This window comes from Haliotis cracherodii, unplaced genomic scaffold (assembly GCF_022045235.1).
Source record: "Haliotis cracherodii isolate W230 unplaced genomic scaffold, xgHalCrac1.p SCAF_18, whole genome shotgun sequence".
Lineage (NCBI taxonomy): Eukaryota > Metazoa > Mollusca > Gastropoda > Lepetellida > Haliotidae > Haliotis > Haliotis cracherodii.
Genome location: NW_027266273.1, coordinates 27,748,313 through 27,771,533, shown reverse-complemented (window position 1 = coordinate 27,771,533; position 23,221 = coordinate 27,748,313). Strand labels below are relative to the sequence as shown.

The 23,221-nt window shown below is 42.7% G+C and overlaps 2 protein-coding genes across 3 annotated transcripts; one reads left to right on the top strand and one right to left on the bottom strand.

The window, feature by feature from the left end:
* Positions 1 to 4,158: 4,158 nt before the first annotated feature.
* On the bottom strand, positions 4,159 to 11,069 carry LOC139465490 (lectin BRA-3-like). Of its 2 annotated transcripts, XM_071247211.1 has the most exons (7): positions 10,992 to 11,048; positions 10,127 to 10,403; positions 9,005 to 9,165; positions 8,215 to 8,354; positions 6,926 to 7,101; positions 5,498 to 5,591; positions 4,159 to 4,763 (listed from the first exon to the last, which is right to left on the bottom strand). In XM_071247211.1, the coding sequence occupies exons 3-7, from the start codon at positions 9,155 to 9,157 to the stop codon at positions 4,514 to 4,516; spliced, it is 813 nt and encodes a 270-aa protein (XP_071103312.1). In that variant the 5' UTR covers positions 9,158 to 9,165; positions 10,127 to 10,403; positions 10,992 to 11,048; the 3' UTR covers positions 4,159 to 4,513. The 2 variants fall into 2 exon arrangements, with proteins under 2 accessions (XP_071103312.1, XP_071103311.1); XM_071247210.1 differs by lacking the exon at positions 10,127 to 10,403 and having other exon boundaries at positions 10,992 to 11,069.
* Positions 11,070 to 13,489: 2,420 nt separating this feature from the next.
* On the top strand, positions 13,490 to 23,221 carry LOC139465489 (uncharacterized). The gene is made up of 10 exons (XM_071247209.1): positions 13,490 to 13,847; positions 16,562 to 16,671; positions 17,002 to 17,149; positions 17,682 to 17,759; positions 17,974 to 18,117; positions 18,242 to 18,408; positions 19,025 to 19,139; positions 19,669 to 19,766; positions 20,885 to 20,988; positions 22,055 to 23,221. The coding sequence occupies exons 1-10, from the start codon at positions 13,709 to 13,711 to the stop codon at positions 22,224 to 22,226; spliced, it is 1,275 nt and encodes a 424-aa protein (XP_071103310.1). The 5' UTR covers positions 13,490 to 13,708; the 3' UTR covers positions 22,227 to 23,221.

Genomic DNA, 23,221 nt, shown 5'->3' with positions numbered 1-23,221 from the left:
CATGTGTCTTTTTACATGCCGTCCAATTTTTCCAATAAAACTAAGACAGTTATTGCTCGAATAACTTTACAATTATACCGATAGTAAAAGTCACGCACAAAATCTGGTAAAACAACAACTATGTCAATAAAAATAAGAAAACATTCCATTGACCTTATATTTGGAAACGGAAAACTCCCAGGTTCTACTAAGCTTCATCACAGCTGGACTGACACGCCGTCACATATAACCAATTTATTACTCACTAATTTGAAGCTATTATTTTTCTAAGGATAGATGAGTAAGTACATACTCGGAAACGTTGTGTTCCTCATAATAAAGAAGTTGGCACACATAAATTCTCCTCCTTAGGTGTATCACTTCTAAATGCCCTTCAAAGACCTATTATTTTTCATGTGAGAGTTCAAATGATGCCACAGTCGACGAAATATTGATTAGGGCGATATTTTCTTTGTCGTTTCAGAAAATATTTGAAAATATGATAATATAAAATATTTGTATAAAGGCAACTTTTGAATATTTATACTGTTAATAAAAGACAACATACAATTTGATTTCTTTCCGCAGGGAGTAGACTAAAGAACATGTAGGCATTATAACTGTGAAGGTAGGACTGGTACAATTATTGTGATACACAAGGCTCAGAGATAACAAATTATCGTTGGATATAGGAGTGGAAATTCCATACACGATATTCCTTATTGCTTTGCAGGTGAACCAAGACAGACAGATTTTTTAAAAGTAAAACGAAAACCTACGTATGTGACACGTGTTAGGAACCTAGTTGGTCTCCGTTTTATATTTTGTCGTTATGTGGCAGGCTCAGTTATGTACATAACTTTTAATTAAGATTTATTAGTAAGTAGTAAGGTTATATGGCCTTGTTACCATTTTAACTGATGAGTTTATTACGATATTTATATTATTAATTATAATATTAGTTATGTTTTATACCTTAGTATTACACCCCCACACACACACCCCCACAAACACACCCCCACCCCCCACCCCCCCCCAAGCTGTTTGTGATTATTTGGCCAGTAGATCGCCAACTCCACTATCGGCCAACACAACCACAGTTACAGTTACATCTACTACTCCCCTGCCCCCCCCCCCCCCCCCTCCAAGATGTTTCAGTGTGTTGAAGCAGTAATAAGGTGGCGATAAGAGAGTCCTCCTTTAAGACATCTCATTCACTTAATAATTCAAATGTTATTCATTAAATGTATATATTTTTCAGAGCTTCGTTTCCGTTGCTATAGGCACTGATTTATGAAGTTTTCTGTATTTACATTCCTTGAGACAGGCTGTATCTGTTTCACAAACCAGGACAATGGGAGACAGGGCTCTCAAATCAAATACCGGGTGCCGTTTCACGAAAGCCTGTTGGCGCTACGACCCCCTGAACCACGTTGTTAACCACGTCGTAACTGTTGAGGCCTTTTCACAAAGCCCTCTTAGTTTACACTACGTCGTATTATAGCTAAAATGGATAGCATTTGTTATCACAATTTTGTGTCACTGTTATGGAACAGTACAGTACCACAACTACTTGTGAGGATGATCTCTGCCGTCGGTCACGTCTCTCAAAGACAAGCAACCAGTTTTTGTGAGAGCCCGACAGCTAACGGACTGAACTACTTCCACACTGTAAAACTAAGTGCAAATATACTAAGTTATACCTACGCCGTTACGGAACTAAACGAAAAGGGTCGAATAGGTGATGGACACTTACGAAGGTTACGGGTAGGCACATTCGTCACCACTCGCCCCTTTCCGCAAGAAGACTCGTCCCCTGTCGATGAATGTTATGTGTGAAAATACGACAAACCAATCAGAATGCGAGTATCACTTCAAGTACTTCGGTCAAAGAATCCCTCAGGAATAATTATTGATTTTAAATATGTCTAGCATTTAAAAATATAACCAAGATGTAGTTAAATGTGTTCAATCATTCCGTATAAATGTATCCCTCCTCTTCAACCCTCACTTTGAAGTCGAATATAATTCATCATACACACACAATTACAGTTCACAGTTTTGAATTCTGTGGGAAATTCCCTGATCTGTGATTGTATCATCCACTGTCATTTTAGGCAAAGCAAAATTGCTGAAAATGATAGATCCCTTGGAGGAGCTTATGCACACACGATGACCCCTCACGTCACAGGGCCTTGTTTCTCCGGTGTGACTGGCAACACAATCCTTCAAATTACGACATAGGGTAATGTGACGTGTTTGAAAAGTTTGTGGTACTGTATTCTAAAGGTAGGTCAAATAGCATTACCCTTATTAAATCACCATAGATCTACGAGAGCCCTTAATAACAGTCTGAAAGACAATGCTGTTGCTTGACCAATCTTGTATCTATGACGTCAACAGTGGAGCTACGTCATCAGTAACGTCATCAGTAACATATGGGGGACACATTTCAACGAAAACTTTGGTAGCATTTGTTGCAAGTCGTTGTGTTTGTGTGTGTATGTGTGTGTGTGTGTGACAAAACCCCGTGTGCGTGTGTGTGTGTGTGTGTGTGTGTGACAAAAACCCCAAACCGTTACCCTGTTATTTTAGCTTGGCGGATAATACTGACGGCGAAAAAACATATATAGAAGCTGTTAACTAAGGAAGGGGCTTTTGCATACCCCTTACCAATATGGAGGAGGAGGTGGCATGATGTCCTCGAGCCGTTCGTCCCATACAGAAATGTCTGGACACAAGTCCTGCACGCCTGACGGCCGACACCTTGCCACGAGTGACCTTAGTTCCAATATTTAACCCTTGGCTCAAGGGCGATCACTCAAGTCGCTACTCCCATGACACTGTCAGCTATCACACCTTCTCACAGCACACAATCACTTATAGGCTATTACTACAGCACGCACGTCATCCAGTTCAGAATTTGCCCCATTTGTCCGTAAAACTGTCCAAGGTCCACTTTTGAGATTGCCCCTGCCGAGTGGGAATGCATGCGGTGTACAATTTAACGTGTCCTCCATCGATACACAGAAGTGATAAGTTTTCGACGCGAATGTAGATTTCGATCTGCTGCTGTACTGAACCTGCCTTAGTTTGACTGTTGGTGTTATCTTCCAGGTGCTGATGTCGGTCCAAACATTTAAGCTGTTTGAAATTTGTTTCTTCTCTGGTGAAAGCACGTACGTTTGAAACGTGCGAGAACGTTGTGCCCGTCAACGCTCGCGACACAAATTGCAGTTATTATGGGAACGTTCATTTATTATAGGGCGGGTGGGTCAGAGAAGATCAGAGTCATCCCAAAATATATGACCGTTTCTGGGGGAGGGTAATAAAAGAGAATAAATATTTTGGGAGCGCCATAACAAAATAGACATTGTAATAAAATATAAAGTGCATTTGCATTTTGTCTTTTCAGGGAGGGTCATGAACAAATGTACAATGGGGGTCATCCCCAAAGTATGACAATCTGTAAGGGAGGAGTATATTATTTTATTGACGATAGTGAAGGAAAACGTATGTCTGTATTACAGACAAATAAAACATAAATATATTATATCATTATGTACAACAAATATTTACAGATTGTGCATTTAAAAAATGTGCGTTAGTGTAACGATACCACCGCGTGTATACCGCCACAGCTGGAGCCCAACACTGACCAGGTATAGCAAGATGAAGCAAAATGTAGCAAGATGTAGCAAAATGATGCAAGATGTAGCAAAATGTAGCAAGATGAAGCGAGGTGTAGCAAGATGTAGCAAAATGATGCAAGATGTAGCAAAATGTAGCAAGATGAAGGAAGATGAAGCAATATGACGCAAAATGTAGCAAGATGAAGCAAAGTGAAGCAAAATGTAGCAAGGTGAAGCAAGATGAAGTAAAATGTAGCAAGATTAAGCAAGGTGAAGTAAGGTGAAGTAAAATGTAGCAAGATGAAGTAAAATGTAGCAAGATGAAGCAAAGTGAAGCAAAATGTAGCAAGATGAAGCAAAGTGAAGCAAAATTAGCAAGATTAAGCCTTATGAAGCAAGATGAAGTAAAATGTAGCAAGATTAAGCAAGATGAAGTAAAATGTAGCAAGATGAAGCAAAGTGAAGCAGAATGAAGCAAAATGAAGTAAAATGTAACAAGATGACGTAAAATGTAGCAAGATGAAGCAAGATGAAGTAAAATGTAGCAGGATGAAGTAAAATGTAGCAAGATGAAGTAAAATGTAACAAGATGAAGTAAAATGTAGCAAGATGAAGCAAGATGAAGTAAAATGTAGCAAGATGAAGCAAAGTGAAGCAAAGTGAAGCAACATGTAGCAAGATGAAGCAACATGTAGCAAGATGAAGCAAGGTGCAGCAATATCATTAATAGTGTAAACAACATACACACTTTGTAAGACAAGACAGAGCTTCTGAAGAACTGTGTTGTGGAGTTTGTATGGCGGCTGTGTCTAGTTCAACAGGGCAATGTATTCTGTTATTGAGTGTACGCCTGTTTGTTTGGAATGAGCAAGGTAGTATTATACGATGCTTGGGACTGCAGGCTATTTGGACAGGTCGAGGTACCGTGGCGTGAACTTGTTGAGTTTCTCGTAACCAGGGTGGGCCTCAGGTTCCGGTTCATCATAGGAGTGTGCAGTGAGGAGAAACCGGATGGGGGGTTTGGAACCAGGGTCTGGACGGGGTAGTGTCTGGGGTGCCCTCTGAAGTTCGCTTCCGGTGTTGGCTGACGGCTGAGATGTCAGGTCCGGGTGATGTTCGTGACTTTTATACGTCCGTCGTAGACGCCGCACCCTGGTACAAGAAGAGGTAAATACAATGTTCATCATCGTTGACAACCCAAATAATTTTCATAATTTCTCTTTACTATTTCCTGTTCGTCTCTAAAGTTGGAACTATTTTCTAACTCGTATGAACCCTGGTGTTTGTAATTTTGTACCGAACGGGTTACATTCGAACACTGACTTGGAGAAATAACACAAAGCCAGATTGAATTATAACATAAGTAAAATATTTAACGGAAGCCTAATTTCCATTTTTGTAGCATTTATTCATTTTTTTAAAATCAAAATTTCTCGTTATTTCATATATTTACTCGAAATGTCGAGTTCTTTCTCGTTACTTCGATTTTTCTCTCGTTATCTCAATCATTTCTCGAAATAACGAGTTTTTTCCTCTTCACTTCGAACATTTTCGTTATTTCAAGTTTATCTAAAAAACTCGAATTGTCGAATTCTTTCTCGTTGCTTCGATTATTTTCTCGTTCCTTCAAGTTTTTTCTTGTTACTTCGAATATTTTCTCGTTATTTCAAAAACTCGAAATTTCTATTTTGTTCTCATTATTTCCATTTTTTATTTATTCTTTCGTATATTACATTTTTAGATTGATTATCAGAATAGCTATATTCGATAAGCTTATTTCATGTTCGTAGAATAAAATAATTGTTGTTTTGATTTTTGTTTCTCTGTGTTTCAAACGAACAGTATGTATTAGACTCGACATGAATGGTTGTGATCTGTGTACGTACCTCATTGCCAGACAGATGACGGCTAGAATTGCTATCACAGCCAGAAGTGCCACTCCACCAATTATGCTGCAAAACAGCAACCGCCTCGTCGCTACTGAGGAGGGAAAGAACATAGAGTGAATAAAGTTAGATTTTATGCCGCTTCGAACAGTTTGAAGCACAATGTTATGCGGACGTCAGACGGTTATCACTTCGGTGAACACGGCTGACATGGTGCAGACCATCTAACAATCAGGGAGAATCTGGGTTTCGAAAGATCACAGCATCCTGGCACACATATGGGACGAAACTCTGCTAAACTATTTGCGTTCCCTTGATTGACTAGGCTATGCGTGACCCGAAATAAATTATGATCTGTGTCTATCAAATCTTGACCATGTGAGTATGAAATCGCCCGTATCGCTCGCATGTCCACAGTGCAACAGCATCATGTAGAACTAACACAGAATAGATTTTAGGGTATTTCAGAACGGTATGATTGGCACATTTAATAGACATAACCTATATAGCGTCTGAATTCGCATACAGTGAAACCCCGTCATACCGCGTATCCGTTAAATCTTTGTTTGTTTGTTTGGTTTGTTGTTTAACACCGCACTCAGCAATATTCCAACTATCTGACGGCGGTCTCTAAGTAATCGAGTCTGGACCAGACAATCCAGTGATTGATATAATGAGCATCGATCTACGCAATTGGGATCCGACGACATGCATCAACCAAGTCAGAGAGCCTGACCACCCGGCCCCGTTAGTCGCCTCTTTCACGCATAGTCTCCTTTTACAGCAAGCATGGGATGCTGAAGACCTATTCTACCCCGGATCTTCACGATCGTCCGGAATAGCGAATTATGATAGAGTATGAATTAATGCCATTTTGTACATATTGAAAAGTTACAAAATGGCTGGGTGTCCGGATTATCGAGGTTCAACTGTGTACCTTTGGCATCTTAGTCGGACAGCTAGGTTCTTGAGGGCGAAGAGAATCACGGAAATGAAACACCCTGCCTTTCTATAACGCCCGCTGAAATTCGCTAGAGGCGGCGTCATGGATCGAGTGGTCAGACTCGGTTCCGTGGTTGATTGCGTGTCACATAGCAATCATTATATCAATCACTGGTTTGTCTGGTCCATACTCGATCATTTACAGGCCACCGTCATATAGCTGTAATATTGCTGTTAGACGGTAAGACAAAGAAGGAACGTAATAAACAAACAGAATCAACAATAATGTGTCTCTGTTAGCTGGAGTGAGTGAGAGAGCGAGTATGGTTGTACGCCGTTTTTAGCAATATTTCAGCAATATCACGGCGAGGGACACCAGAAATGGGCTTCAAACATTGTTCCCATGTCGGGAATCGTACCTTAGTTTTCGGCGTGACGAGCGAACGCTTTAACCACAAGGCTACCCTACCGTTAACAGTAACTTACTCGACATAGTGTTCGACGTCGGGGCCGACTCTGATGGCTCTGGGTGAGGTGACAACGGGGGTAGTTCACAGATGAAGTGTTTTTTGAAGTCACAGTCCACGTCGCTGAGTAGTGTTTGCCGGAACACCGCACACGCCTTGCGGTCCTGGATGTTGGGTTCCGCTGCATGCCACAGTCTGCCGCAAACAGCAACAGTGTGGAGTAAAGACAGAAACACAACACTGACGTATTGTTTGTTTGTTTGTTTAACGCCGCACTCAGCAGTATTCCAGCTATATGACGGTGGTCTGTAAATAACCGAGTCTGGACCAGACAATCCAGTGATTGACATTATGAGCATCGATCCACACAATTGGGATACGATGACATGCATGAACCAAGTCAGCGAGCCTGACCACCCGATCCCGTCAGTCGCCTCTTACCAAGAATGCAACTTATATAATGTTGGAAGCATGACATTGACTCACGTAATGTCGCAAACAGGACATTGACACAAGTAATGTCGGAAACAGGACATTGACATAAGTAATGTCGCAAACAGGACATTGACACAAGTAATGTCGGAAACAGGACATTGACACAAGTAATATCGGAAACAGGACATTGACATAAGTAATGTGGGAAACAGGACATTGACACAAGTAATGTGGGAAACAGGACATTGACATAAGTAATGTCGCAAACTGGACATTGACACAAGTAATATCGGAAACAGGACATTGACATAAGTAATGTCGGAAACAGGACATTGACATAAGTAATGTTGGAAACAGGACATTGACATAAGTAATGTCGGAAACAGGACATTGACATAAGTAATGTGGGAAACAGGACATTGACATAAGTAATGTGGGAAACAGGACATTGACATAAGTAATGTCGGAAACAGGACATTGACATAAGTAATGTCGGAAACAGGACATTGACATAAGTAATATCGGAAACAGGACATTGACATAAGTAATGTTGGAAACAGGACATTGACATAAGTAATGTCGCAAACAGGACATTGACATAAGTAATATCGGAAACAGGACATTGACATAAGTAATGTCGGAAACAGGACATTGACATAAGTAATGTGGGAAACAGGACATCGACACAAGTAATGTTGGAAACAGGACATTGACATAAGTAATGTCGGAAACAGGACATTGGCATAAGTAATGTGGGAAACAGGACATTGACATAAGTAATGTTGGAAAAGTGGACTTTTTAAGTCATTTATCTCCCTTGCCTCGGAAGGTGTAGTGATACACAAAGGTAAATATACATAACACTGAGCTTACAGACTGTCTGTTTCAGCGGGGGTGCCATCCACCCACGTCCACCGCTCGTTGATCCCACTGAGTCCTACCCACCATTGTAGTTGGGAGTCAGCGCTCGCGTTCCTGGACAACCTCTCACGCAGGGAGTCGGAAATAAGATCCTGTCGACAGAGAACTTATTAACGCATCAATCTTACATATCACATCAGGATTAAAATAAGTCCCCAGCAAACCTGTACAAGTCGCAAGAGGTGAAGCTCGGGTGGCGACACTCGTTGACTCGGTGCTTATAAAATCAATCACTGGATTGTCTGGCCCAGACACGAGGGGGGATAATCCTTACTCCGGCATCGTCAAACATCACACAAACATATACTACAGGTCATATCCTAACACTATTTAAGACCATTGCTTTGTGTTGTGTTACGGCAGTCACTGTCACTAAACAGGCTAACATCTGATCATTTCCGAAAAATGCATATTTATGAGACTTTCACATAATTATATATTGGCCATGTGACAAGAGAGTACTTCAAGGAGAGGATAGTTCATACAGAAGTTGAGTTAGTCGCCAACTTAGTTCTCTTGTTGGATCTAAAGCGAAAGTAGACGCTCACCACTGTTAAACCCACTAGCACGGGACGGCAAACGGTCAATGGAAGCTGGGATTCGAACCCCGACCAGCGGACCCTGGTAGTGCACAGTGGGAAGAGTCCCACAGTGGGAAGAGCACTGAATCACCCGCGCCCCTTCCCTTTCGTGAATAATTTATCCCGATACAGGGCATCGCTGACATAACCCTGCCACCTACTTCCTCTCTGCGCGAGTTGATGATCAATAGACTTCCGCCCATGTCCTCGCACTCCCGACGTCCCTGTCCCCACGTGACCTTGACATTGTTGCTGATGTAGTAACAAGACACCTCCTCCTTAAACCACACCGTGTTGCCAGGACAACCGCACATTGCGCCACCTGGAGGCAAACACGGTTTATATAATAATTGCAATAATTGTTTTATAAAATATGTTTTCCTTAAAAACTTCATTAAAATATCTGCGGTTAATTGGTGATGGCATTTTGGACAGAGCAGAAAAATGAGTGTTCGTGTGTGATGAATCTATCCAAACCAAAGATATGGTGTATGAAGCAAAGCAGTATGAGCAAGACAGGGTCTGATTGTTGTCATCTCGGAGACGCAGTGTTAGTGAGTGAGACGCGATGATATAGCTCTACATATACATTGGCAATCCAAGAGAATAACCAGTTAAGATGATCCACCTAAAAAAATTCAATTGGCGTAAAGGGCAAAATAGTTGTGAAAATTATATGAACGGACCGCTGAAAATCAGTGATGACACCAGGTGTTCGCGAAAAAGGTAAGCATGTTCGCCATTCATACAATTTGCATCAAAACGGAAGTATGTATTGCCTGACGCCGCACATCTGTACTTCTTCCATGCGACGGCGGCCAAACAATCAAGTGAACGGTGAACCAGAAGCTCATTTCTGGTGTTCCCCGCCGTGATGTTGCTGGAATACTGTTAAAACCCAACTCACTCACTCACTCACTTTGTTCACGGAGATGGTGGACGTGCAGAATATGCATGACGTCACTAACTGTATAATGCCTATCCCTCCACCTCGAATGTGTTCATTGTTCTATACCAGGTTTCTCCATCCACCCCGAATGTGTTATTTATTCTGTCTAATGTATTTCCAGGCGTCAATACCATTAATTAACGGTGAGTTGGTGCGATCTCCCGATCACTTCACACACGATTTCGCCGAAATTACTATACAAAACACTGAATGAAATTTGGAATAAAATGAATAAAATAGATTAGAAACATAAAACCAGAGATATACAATGAACGTTTGTATAACCATATAGTGAAATAACAGGATTAACTTGTGTACGTCAGCACGGAATTACCTTCTCATGACGTCACTCCCTGCTCATCAAGGGGCACGGTTGGCCCAGTCGTCTAAGGCGCAGCGATTCGCTGTGCAGAGTTGAGTCCCTTGGGCATGCCAGAAACCTATGATTGTGGGTTCGAGTCCCGGTTCTCCCCGATTATGTTTCTAGGTTTGTGGCTTTTAACAGTATTACAGTGATATCGCGGCGGGTGAGCTTAATGTTGGAGGAAAGCAGGTCTCAGACGTTTACAACTTCGGTGAAACCCACGACCAGGGGTATGGTGCAGACAAACCTAGAAACAGAACCAACAATCATCCACCAAGGGACGCAACTCTGAACAGCGAACTGGACCCACCCCCACCTCCCCCCATCCCCATGTCTCCGAGGATGAACAATGTGGGTTATACCGGGAAATAAAGTGCGCGAAATGTCAGAAGTATTAATGCCTAAGTTGGCAATATTTAAACGATGAGTAGAGACACCAAGAATGGCTTCCCGCTGAGGAAATCGAACCCGGTCTTGAGACTGCTAAACGAAAGCTGCAACCATAAGGTTTTCCACCATGACATACTGGCAGACGTGAAGGACATAAAGCTGTCTTTGTTGTCTTATTGACACAGGGGGACAGGATAATGTCAGCTGTGGTGTCATATTGACACATGTGAACAATATAAAGACACATATGGTGCCACACTGACCTATGTAAATATTATTAAGTCATCTGTGATTTCTTAAGTTCCAGACGCATTCTTTTGCCTTTTCATTGTAATTTGCACTTCACTTAATATCTTTGAAATATGTTAAATAAAAACATTGGCAGGGATGTCCATAAACACTTGTATCTTTTATACGATGGACTGCGAAAGTCGGAGAAACTCACCCATGATGCAGAAGACAACAACCACCCCAGTGATGATCCCCATGGCTCATGTACTCCTCACAGAGTGTGCAAATCCCCCCACTCATAAAGGGTCGTGCCAGAGTTCTTCCTGACCGGAAGTGACCTCGACAGATTTGAAGTGGCTGACGCTTCTGACCTAATTCTGAGGCGGCTTCAGATAAGTGTCATTGTCTTTCATCATTGAACATGGTTCGTGATTCAAGAAGCCCACCAGATGTACGAAATGTGTTGATTTACTGAAATCTTAGTTAAGTATGTAGTTTGAAGAAACTCTCCTCTCTTTATTACGGTTGTGAGACAGTGCGTCATTCTCCTTGCCGTCTGACAAGTCAAGACTTGGCAGGTGCTGTCTTCTGGTCAGTGACGTCGACACATCTAAATAAAGAGTTAGGTATTTAATGTTGAAAGTTAAACTAATCGGTCATTATTGATTAAGTCGGAGGTCATATCAAACTGCTCGGAACTATTGTCGATTACTCTATAAAATATTGCTAACAAAGTCGGTAATTCGATAGTAGATACTGTCTTCTGTCATCTTCCCGAGGCAAGGGCGTTAACTGACTTTAAAAGTCCAGTTTCCACCCTTGCGACTGGAATTCCGGAGTATGATTTGACGCCGTTTTTTTGCAATATGCCAGCAATATCATGGCGGATGACACCAGAAATGGGCTCCGCACAGTGTAACCATGTGGGGAATCGAACCCGGGCCTTTTGGCGTGACGAGCGAACCCTTTAACCACTAGGCCACCCCATCGCGCCGGGTTATATCAAGGATATACTGCCTGTTGTCTTATTCGCTGAGGAAAAGAAAGAAGTTTATCAAATGAGAAATTGAGTGAGTGAGGTCCATCGGTTCCAGGCACTCAAAAGGGACGCAACTCTGCACAGCTAACTTAACTGAATCCCTACTGAACGAGGAGTCTCCCTCTGTGCATATCTACATGGGCTGAGGTCCTCTGGTCACATCAACACTGCTCGTTGACGAAGTAGAGGAAGTGACTGAATTACGCATGTTTCCTCTGCGCGACTTATGGTTGTTGTAATGACTGCATGACATCAATGATTTCCCTTGACATCAACGAATCAGGGGCGCAGTCGTCACACAGAAGAGTAACCAGTCACAGTTACTGTGTTGTACTTCGCTTCCCTGTCGCAGTCCCGTGTCCTCTAGCCTCGTCACCATGGTGACTATTGTACAGCTACTTGAGAATGGACTTTAGTACATGAGGGTGAACACCGGTTCTCACGTTTATATATCCATAAACAAACCAATAAATACGTCAACAACGGAAACTTCACACATATGTCATCAATAACATACAAACAAAAACTTGACAAATATTTAATCATTAACACACAAACAATAACTTCACATTTATTAAGGGACGGGAGCACAGTCACCAAATATGTCAAATATGTATTTCAAAATGTCAAAATGAAGATCATTCTGTTGATGCTCCCATTGTGTGTCTGACAAAGATCACACAGGTTACACTGGACTAAATGTTAGTGTTGCTGTCCCACCAGTGATACTGTCGCTAGCCCAGCACTATCCCAACTTCGATTTTCGCCATAATAATAAATAATAAAAATTCTTGTATTTGTATAACGCAAAAACGCCACCTGTGTTCAGGGTGCTCAGCATTGCCAGTATTTGTAAAAAGATGGGTATTAAGGTGGGCTTTAAGAGCGGGGGTTGAAGGAGATAATGTCACATTATCCTGAGGAGAGCTCCATGGAAACGCTGCGGAATAGGAGATGGTTCTTTCGCCAAACGTGGATACTTTTGATTTTCGGAACAGAAAATAGCTTCTGACTCATTAAGTTTCGGGTTGTAACCAAAACGATTGATGACGCGACCTCCTTATCGGTCGTCATGGAAATAGTGAGTACGTACAACTTTCCTGAGCTTGTTGGTATCACTTCCAAAATGATCATATTATGACACAGTATCTACAGCGTTCATCCATTACCCCTAATTCCTCGCGAAGACTGATATTGTTTGTGCAACAGCCACAATACGGGCCAATGCCATTTCTAAAAAAGGGTGTCTTAGGCGCCATTTGCTGTGAAGAGTTGCGTCCCTTAGTCGTGCCAAAAAACATGATCTTTGATTCGCATCCCTGTTAGGTCTGATTGTTTCTAGATTTGTCAGCACCATATCCTTTTCGCCAAAGTGGTAAACGTCGGAGACCTGGGTCGCGTTGCACAAAGCGATCTTAGCGCTACGACTGCCGTAAGCCTATGTTAAAGTACGGTAGTTGCGACAGCTGTTGCGTCAGCTGTGTGAAACGGGGCCCCTGCATCACTTTTCCCGTTTAGCTGACAAGCCATGATGTAACTGGAATAATGCTCAAAATGGCGTTAAACAAAACTGACTCATTCCAAGCAAGTAGTGATCATGCGCATTAGGCCTCTCGCCTCGTCATAAGACCAGTATGTCAGATATCTGGTATCGTGACATAACATCTATCTCTAACCTACTGTGTTATCAGCGTAGACGGAGCCCTGTAGCGCACACTTGAACTGTTTATCTAGTAATACCCAGGTTGACACACGGAATACCATCGACAATCCTTTTTCCGTAAATTTCACAAAGCCACGCTACCTCTTGGAGACACAGGTATCCTGGAAGTGTCAATCGGGATCGGACAGACTCCAGGTGGCGCAACACCACTGCGAGCCTCACAAACAACATGGCGGCGGGAGCGGTGTTAGCTCTGCTCTCACTCTCTGTTATCGTAAATGGATTGCAGTTCAATGGGAAAAACGGATTTGGCAACAACATCGACCAGAATGTCAACCTACATGACATTAACAAACGTTCGGAGAAAGGTAACATTTGCGCAGAAGATGGTTGGTAATATATTATTCTTCTAGTATTCCTAGTAATTTGACGTGAAGGATGGTTAGCTTCTGTGCTTTGTTGGATGCGAGGTGGTATAATATAACAGGTGATAATAGTGGAATGTATAAATTTATCTATTTAGATTTGCGTGTGTGTTACACGTACTAAAATGCCTTGTTTGTTAGTCGTCCCTCCATCTCGGAATTATATCTTTTAGGAATTTAGCTTATTCTCTTTACTGCTGGCGTGCATTTGACAGCAAACTGTCGTTTATTCCCCATATTAAAAACCTTAAGACCAAATGTCTCAAGGCACTTGATATTCTTAAAGTTGTGTCAAATGCTCATTGGGGTGGGGATAAAGAAACACTGCTGCATCTCTACAGGGCGTTAGTTCGATCTAAGCTGGACTATGGATGTTTCATTTATGGTTCAGCCCGTCAATCATATTTACGGGAACTAGATGGTATTCACCATCAGAGACGCAGGTTGTGCTTAGGTGCCTTCAGAACCTCCCCTATTGAAAGTCTGTATGTTGAAGCCAAAGAACCGTGTCTCAAATTAAGACGGATTAAACTTGCTCTTCAATATATCACTAAACTCAAGTCGAATCCTTCTAATCCAGCCTTTGACAATGTTTTTAAACCTCTGTATGTGGGTTTGTATGTCAGAAAGTGTAACGCAATACCGCCATTAGGCATTCGCATGAAACCTCAGATGAAAGATGCTAATTTAAATCTTACCGTCTATTACCAGGTTGCAAATGTCAGATATACCTCCATGGCGATCTATACATCCTGTGGTCAATCTTGAACTAACAAGGTTGGAAAAGGCCAATACAAATACACTACAATATCAACAAGGTTTTCTAGAAGTTAGAGATGAGTACCCCTCTGACACATGCATTAACACAGATGGCTCAAAAGAAGGGGAGAAAGTATCTGCTGCTGCAGTTACAACTGTTCGTACGTTTTCGCTTAGACTGACTAATGACAGTTCCATTTACATTGCAGAGGCAAGGGCTATTTTGTTAGCTTTTCAGTATATTGAACACTCGCCGAACAGACAATTTATTATTTTTCCTGTTTGTCCTGCTTGCAGCGATAAATGGTCGGAAATCTGATCATCCTTATTTGGCTGAAATTTTAGAACGAAACCTAAATTTATCAGTGGCCGATAATGGTATTGTCTTTTGTTGGCTTCCAAGCCATGTTGGAATAAAACGTAACAACAAAGCGGATGCAGCAGCAAAAGCTGCTATTGGACAAAGAGTAACACAGACTTAATTCCCTTATACTGATTGTAAACCAGTTATTAGGCGATATGTTAATAAATGTTGGCAGTCAAATTGGGATACTCAAACCAATAACAAGCTGTACAATATTTAACCACTGTTGGTTGTCGTAGAGATGACGTTGTTTTAAGCCGATGCCGTATAGGACATTCACATTTTACTCATGCTTTCCTTTTAAAGGGAGAAGATGCTCCCATGTGTATTCCCTTTCAATGTCAAGTTACCATGAAACACATACTTTTAGACTGCGTGGATACTGATTTAATACGTGCAACATATTTTAATGTTTCTACTTTGAAACAACTTTTTACTCAAGTTCATAGCCACACAATTATAGCATTTTTGAAAGAAATCCATCTTTATGACAAGATATAGGTTTTAACCCAAATAGTCAAATAGTTTTTTCCATTTGTCTGTGATATATGACTGATATTTTATGTGATCTTTGATATCATGCTTTTATGGTTGTTCTTTATTAGTAGATGTTTGAAATTTAAACTGGTTCTCGACGTGAATAGCTGGCGGCGTAAAACAACATTCATTCATTCATTCATTCCTGTTGGCGTTTGGTTTGACTACCTTAAAAGTGATGAACATGTATGATCAAACCTGCTGACACGCTTCTTACGAGTTGCCCATAGGGTCATTTTAACATTGTGAGTCCAGAAACACATCTTAGGATTAAAGCCCTAAACTTCCGTTTATTACGTGCTGGAATAAGTAAACAGAAGGTTAAATATAGATATACACGTACATTGGAGGAGTGTTTTTATAAACGATGTGTGTGAGTGAGTGCATAAGTGAGTGAGTGAGTGAGTATGGTTTTTCGCCCATTTAAGCACTATTAGAGAGGGTTCACATATTGTACAGTGCTGTCGAACCTGTTGTGTCGGTTACCCCCCCCCCCCCCCCCCCACGCCTACCCCCTTACACTGTAACAATGTATTAAGATCCCTTACTCTAATCTAAACATGATCCTTGTCCCACAACCTATACGCCCTGAGAAGCCGTGTTTCCACCCTTAACCGCAGTGAAAATAATTGTTTATAAAATCAAATACTCATGTGATAACAAACTGTGGTATTTTACACACACACACACGCACACACACACACACACATTCTGTAGTATCATGTGTATACTCACAAATTAAAAGGAAACATATAATCATGAGACCTCACAGATCCACGTCTTGTTAAACTCATGCACTTATGCTAATGATGACATGTGTAATCATTATAGACATGGTTTGGACGCTGTTTATTAATTTGTCTTTGTGAACGTGTCGTGATATGTAACATACACGTCCCGTCCGCTCCTGTAATGTCGGCAGTTATATTTAATGTGGTTGTCTCCTCAACAGCAGTAGTCCTCAGAGATATAGTTTAAGACGGTTTTCTTCATTTAGGCTCCGATGTATACTCTCACCTAGCAGCCCTGAGTGGTGGATCTGTGATTGGCAGCAACAAGACAGACGTAGACCACGCCTCCAGCATCACAGTGGCTGAAGCAGCTCTGGTGGGTGTGTAGATATGAATGAGATAGATGGGTGTGGGGTGTGAGGGGTGGGGGTGTCGGTGGGATTTAAACAGATGTTGATCACGCCTCCAATATCACAGTGGCCAAAGCAGCTCTTGTGGGCGTGGTTGAAATGGGCGGGAATGGGCAGAAACAAGACTTACGTAGACCACGCCCCTTGAATAACAGTGGTAAGCATGTATAGACAGGTAGAAACATCCGTTCTGACGTCAGCCAACAACGTTGTCAAATCAGAAACAGTACGCTACCTCATTTACCAACAGATTCAAACCTACACGAGTTAATATTCATTATCGTTTTCTTGTTAAGGCGTCGCCTGTGGTAGTCATGGTGACCCATGTCAACGCTACACCACCACGTGACGTGACTTTCAGCGTCGACTCTGCCCTGACGTTGATTCTGGTGGAAGTCACAGGTCACATCACCAAGTCTGCCATCCAACTCTCAGATCCTAAAGGTCAGTAGTCTGGCTGCATCAATGTGACACACTCTAATTCTTGATGTAGGATGATCATCTGTTTGATGCTGAACTGGAAGACAAATACTGTAAACAGGGAACATCACCTTCCTGCCACAACCTTCTGTGGGTCATGCTCAAACGAGAAATACGAAAAGTCCCTTCCTCCATGGCGGCCATATTGGATTGTGTTTGGTGGCCCAATACCCTAGTGTCATTACCTTCAACTGTGCCAAGTTACGTGCTTTTATCACAAAGTGCACAGTTTTTCACGAACGGATCCATTATTAATCGTACTGTATCCAAGTCCAAGGTGGCACACATATGACATTAAAAGGAACATATATGTAGTTGAACATAATAAAACAGATGGGATAAGAGCGTCTTGCAATGGGAGCCATGACATCACATCCCTGTCTCCGGCTGTGAGTCTGCGTGGGTCGAGGTCTTCCTTGGAGGGGGGTGAGCTGACAGAGGAGTTCAGCTTCCAGCATGGACGGCCACTACACTGTGACGTTGTTTGTCGTTCCAGGAGTATCTCCAGTCAACGTCACGCTGGCTGTGGATAGTGCTGGGGCACTTGTGTACAAGATAGTCAAGCCAAGCCCAGGTAGGACACAGACATATCTGCACAACACATGTTCATGAGTGAGTGAGTGAGTGAGTGAGTGAGTGAGTGAGGTTTTAAGCTGTTAATACACATTTCAGTGACATGACTACAGGTCTGATTATATTGGGAAAAAAACAACGTATCTATCTGTATTATGTGTCATCTGTGACTTATTCAAATCCAACTTAGTCAAATCCAACTTTATCTGTTTTAGGTTCTTGGAAGCTTCACTTCAGCGACATGCTGCAGTATGACGTCATCGTCAAGGGGAACAGTGACGTCAGTTTTGAGGCCCAGTTCATGATGCTGAATCCAGATACAGGCTCTGTCATTTCTGTCCCCGGAGATCCCCCAGCAGGTGCGTCCTCGCCATTGTTCTGTATTTGTAACATTTCTGTCAACTAAACTGTTGGATGTGGAAGAATCTAATTATATTTCCTCATATAAAGATGGTGTCGGTGATCACATTTCTCTGCCTTCAGGAAAAAATCTAACTCTGGCCATAGAAATTAATGGTGTCGACAAAACACAGAATATCACAGCTGTGACGTTGTACGCACTGAATGGTGACGTCATCAAATCTGCAGTTCTGACACCTGTGGGACGTACGGGCGCCCGCTATAAAGCAGCAATAAATCTTCCAGCAAAGGTAGGACCACTGAGGTCTTTGTTTCTTGTAGCACTGATGTACATTTTACGCACTTAGATCCTTCTTCTGACAGGGAAAGGTACGGTAATGCTGGTGTAATTATGTCCTCCATGCGGAATATGCCCCAGCAGCCCATGCCTGTAGTAAAGTGTGCTGGACGTCATCATATATTCGTGCAGATCATTGCTCATGCTATCAACCACTGATTACATGCGGTCGTCTTAACAGAGGGCACCTGTTACCCAATCCCTGTAACCCCTGGTTCCGCCTCTCACACTGGTTCCAACTGGTTCCACCTCTCACACTGGTTCCACCTCTTACGCTCACGTTCCAACTGGTTCCGCCTCTCACACTGGTTCCACCTCTTACGCTCACGTTCCAACTGGTTCCACCTTTCACACTGGTTCCAACTAGATCCACCTCTCATACTGGTTCCAACTGGTTCTACCTCTTACGCTCACGTTCCAACTGGTTCCGCCTCTCACGCTCACGTTCCAACTGGTTCCGCCTCTCGCGCTCACGTTCCAACTGGTTCCACCTCTCACACTGGTTCCACCTCTTACGCTCACGTTCCAACTGGTTCCACCTCTCACACTGGTTCCAACTGGTTCCACAGGCTCTCCGTCTCGGCGTCACAGGTGAAGACACCCACGGCTCCCCCTTGACTCGCGTCTCCCCTACAGCTGTCACCCCTGAGGCCGAGCTCACCGTCACCTTCCACGACACAGAAGGTAGGGCTGCAGCAGAACGCGTCGTCACTGACGTAGTTGTTTGTTTCTCATCATTATAATTCACTATTTGGTAGGTAGGGCGAAGTTTTATCTTATTGGTTTTCTACACTCACCAACCATAATTCAGAATCACCCAAATGCTTTTCATGGCTTCAAAACCTGGTGGCAATCCCCGGAAAGGCAAGTTTCCGGCATATTGATTGCAGGACGGGTAACATACAAAAGTGCAACTTCGAAGTGGAACACAGTTGTAAATATGAAGAACTGGATATGAGTTTATCGTGTAAAATGCAAGAAGAAAAAGCTTAGGGTCGGGCCGATGTCGACGTGACGAATATCGAGTCACAAAATGTTTATGTTATCTGCAAAACTGATAAATTACAGCTTGAGCGGCGTTTGAACTTTATCATATTAAGTACAATAATCTATTATATTAATAACGCTGCTCATGTTTTCAGTCACGGGTTTGTCTGGTCCACACACGATTATTTACGGTTGGATGTCCCATGTTGTCATATTGTGTGCGTAGGTGTCATTCATCCTGGCCGGACGTTGCTCCTACCCTACACTGTCGTCAACCACGGCGAGCCTGGCAACTTCACCGTCATGGTGACGTCAGAGAGCACGGTGAGACATAGTTCCCTGTTCCATAGACCAGTTAAATATTGAACGACCCCTCGTTTGAGAGAAACCAATTGTAAGTCTTTGTTGCAGAACATTGACCAAGAAACTTTGTAACGAACATCTGTGCCTAAGTGGCATACTTAGTGTTGACAAACCTAGGAACCAAGATCAGTGGTTCCTGGCACAGCTTACTGCGGCGCCTCGGGCCCCTTGTTTACCCGTGTCCCGCATTAAAAGAAGAAAGCAGGGAAATTACATATGTGTATTGACCCGTAAATATCCGGGCTAGAAGAGGTCTTCAGCAACTCATGCTTGCCGTAAAATGCGACTGTGCTTGTCGTAAGGCGACTATCGGGATCGGGTGGTCAGGCTCGCTGACTTGGTTGATGAATGTCATCGTATCCCTTTGCGTGGTTGATGCTCATGATATCATTCACTGGATTGTCTAGTCCAGACGCGAATATTTACAGACCGCCGTCTGTGTGAGCTGGAATATTGCTGAGAGCGGTGTCAGACAACAGGCAAACAAACAAACAATCAAACAACATATGTGCATTGGTAAACTGCTTTCACCTCTATACTGAGATTAGAGGATTTTTATCCTGCCTTCTTCACGATAATTTTTGACTATTTACTACTTTTGTGAAGCGACTTAGGTTTTCCCAAAATAAATTTTACAAAATATATCCATTAATCTCTCAAGCAAAATCATATTGATACAAATAACACCAAAAACAGACAAAACGAGCGGGTAGTTTTCATTGTCATGTCGTCCCCGTCAGTGTGCAGGGGATGGTCGGGTAGGTCATTCCCTCCATCCCTATACCCGCCCCCCATCGTACCGACGCACCTTTGTACCAACCCCGCCCTCGTATCCGGCCACAGCCGGGTACCTGACCCCACCCTGGGACCGACACGCCCTGGTACCCTCCCCCACCCTGATACCCGACACACCATGTACCTGAGCCCACCCTGATACCCGACCGCACAATGCTTCCCGACCCACACTGATACCAAAACTCACCCTGTCACCCACCCGACCCTGGTACTCGACCCCACCCTGTTACGCGGCACACACCAGGGTAAGACTTCTCAGGAAAGATGTTTGACAACACTTACAGGCTCTGCAACCCAGTATCTCCCGCGCCGTCTTCAGTATCAACAACAACGCCTCCTACACCAGCAACGTCACAGTCATCACCAGTACATCTACACCAACAGCGGGGTAGGTATTTTGTCCGCCTTTTCTGAAACAACCAACCACTTCCCTTCTCTTTCTAAAAGTACAGTAAACTACGGTTATAACGAACTCAAAGGGACCACTAATGTTATTTTGTTGTAACCGTAGTTCGATATCAGCATATGTACAGCATATATAGCAAATGGCCGGGACCAAAAAGAATATATTTGTTATAAGCGTTTTCGTTATAAACGTATGGTACGGTATCAGTTTTTAATTACTCTTTGAAGAATGTCAAGCAGTGTCACATTGTCAACACAAGAAGTAATTTCGGGACGTATTAAGCATGCCATATTCGCCGCTGGAATGACTATAGAATTATTAGGTTCGTGTAACACAAATGAAGATTACACGTATACACTATATTCCTCCGTCAACCATGAAAAGATACGGCCATGTGAAAGTGTGTAATATTGACGTGTGTCTATTTATAATTTAGCCAATGAAATGAGCCCGTGTATAACACATGGAAACTAAGTGAACCCTATTCCGTACATTGACTTTGTGCGAACCCTACCGTTGCCTGACATTGAAGCGATGTGTGGAGTGTATGTCCACAGGCTTTATAAACCTACTGGCTGTTTGTGTAACTCGATATGGAGTTTTTGAAATTGTGGTAACACCTCGCAGGAGGTATTACAACGATTGTAACACGTCGCATTCGGGAACGTTCGCTCATGTGAGGGTTTACAATCTCTAGTAATCCCTCGGAGACATGGTTTCTCCTACACTGAGACACCCTGACACCCATCTTATATACTGATGTAAAGAAATAATGGAACGGATATGACGGAAAGTGTGTTATAAATTCCGATTAACCCAAAGTAAAACGCAACCGATACTACAATTACAACAGTGGTTGTGCTTGTATGAGGAATGTTTACTCAATACAGTAAAGCACATCCTTAGCATTTCTGTGTGAACCGTTATATCCGTCCTGGGCACACGCGGCATTGCTTTCACTGTTGGAGGTCAAATGTAAATAACATGTGACACGACATGACTACTTCCGGTAGCCGTATTTACGTGAGTTATCTACCCTTTGTTCCAGGAACATCCAGGTGACTGTGACGGGGCCGTCTGGCTTCTCTCAGTTTGACACAGTTCTCGTCACCATCGCACCAACCACCAGGCCCGACCCTGGGAATGGTGGCCCAGTAAGTGCACCTGCTGTGTATGTTACCATGGTTACAGCTGCGCTAGCCATCTCGGCGAGGGTCTGAGCCGGTGGAGTGGTCCAAGCATCCTCCTGCCCGGTGAAGCAATTTTGTTTTGACATAACGTGATTTCCAAGGGAGACAACTGGACCTCAGAATAAGCCAACATTACCTCAGTTTCGTATTTCTCGAATATTTTTCACGATCGCGGTAGTCTGTCATACAGACCCTGAAACAAATATATCCAATACCGCCCCTGCAAGTCTCTAATGTTTGGCAAGTCTAGATTACTGCAGTATCAGGGAAGAAAGTCTCTGGTCTCCTTTTTATTATATTTTATAACTATTATTTAACAACTGTTTTTTCTGTAAAATATGTTCATTTCAGAACTGCACTGCAAACCTAGACTTACTCGAACCATCCCTGAGTAAACATCTGCAGAGTAATAGATAGCATAATTACTATTTTCGCCTTTTTGACTTCGTTATGCCCTCTCTCGATAAACGTAAAGAAACAGTGTAGATCACCGGTGACTGGACTCTCACGAGGAGTGACCGACTTTGTGGTTTTGAATAACATAAATAACATTTCACAGTCATCTGACGAAGCCCGAGACACAGAGACAAATGACACTCACACCCAACACGAATATGACCGTAATGGCGTCTTTAGCGTAGACTTTAGTATGGTTTACGTTAAAGTGGCGTATATCACTCGCTTTTTGAACTAGAAATAATATAACAACAACATTTAGGGAATGAGAATCAGTCGTTAATTACTCTTGTAATATCGTGGTATTTCTATAGCCCGTTGTCTTAAGAGGCGACTGACGGGATCCGGCGTTCAGGCTCGCCGTCATATAGCTGGAATATTGCCGAGTACGGCGTTACACAACAAACACACAAACAAAACTATAGTCATTGTCCTGTTATCAAAGGGTGAGGTCATGCATCAGTAGCCCGACGTTCCCAACGTCAATGTCGCCATGTGTGGCGCTTCAATGGTTGTGTTTAACTATGTGACTGTATCTCTGTATCTGTGTGAATAAAAAGGGACAGCCA

Coding starts and splice junctions, on each gene's coding strand:
- LOC139465490 (XM_071247210.1), bottom strand. CDS start 11,034: ATGGGGATCATCACTGGGGTGGTTGTTGTCTTCTGCATCATGG. Junction 8,355..9,004: donor TCAACTCGCGCAGAGAGGAA/GTAGGTGGCAGG, acceptor CTCTGTCGACAG/GATCTTATTTCCGACTCCCT. Junction 4,764..5,497: donor GTCATCTGTCTGGCAATGAG/GTACGTACACAG, acceptor TTCTTGTACCAG/GGTGCGGCGTCTACGACGGA.
- LOC139465489 (XM_071247209.1), top strand. CDS start 13,709: ATGGCGGCGGGAGCGGTGTTAGCTCTGCTCTCACTCTCTGTTATCGTA. Junction 13,848..16,561: donor TAACAAACGTTCGGAGAAAG/GTAACATTTGCG, acceptor TTCTTCATTTAG/GCTCCGATGTATACTCTCAC. Junction 17,150..17,681: donor CCAACTCTCAGATCCTAAAG/GTCAGTAGTCTG, acceptor TTGTCGTTCCAG/GAGTATCTCCAGTCAACGTC.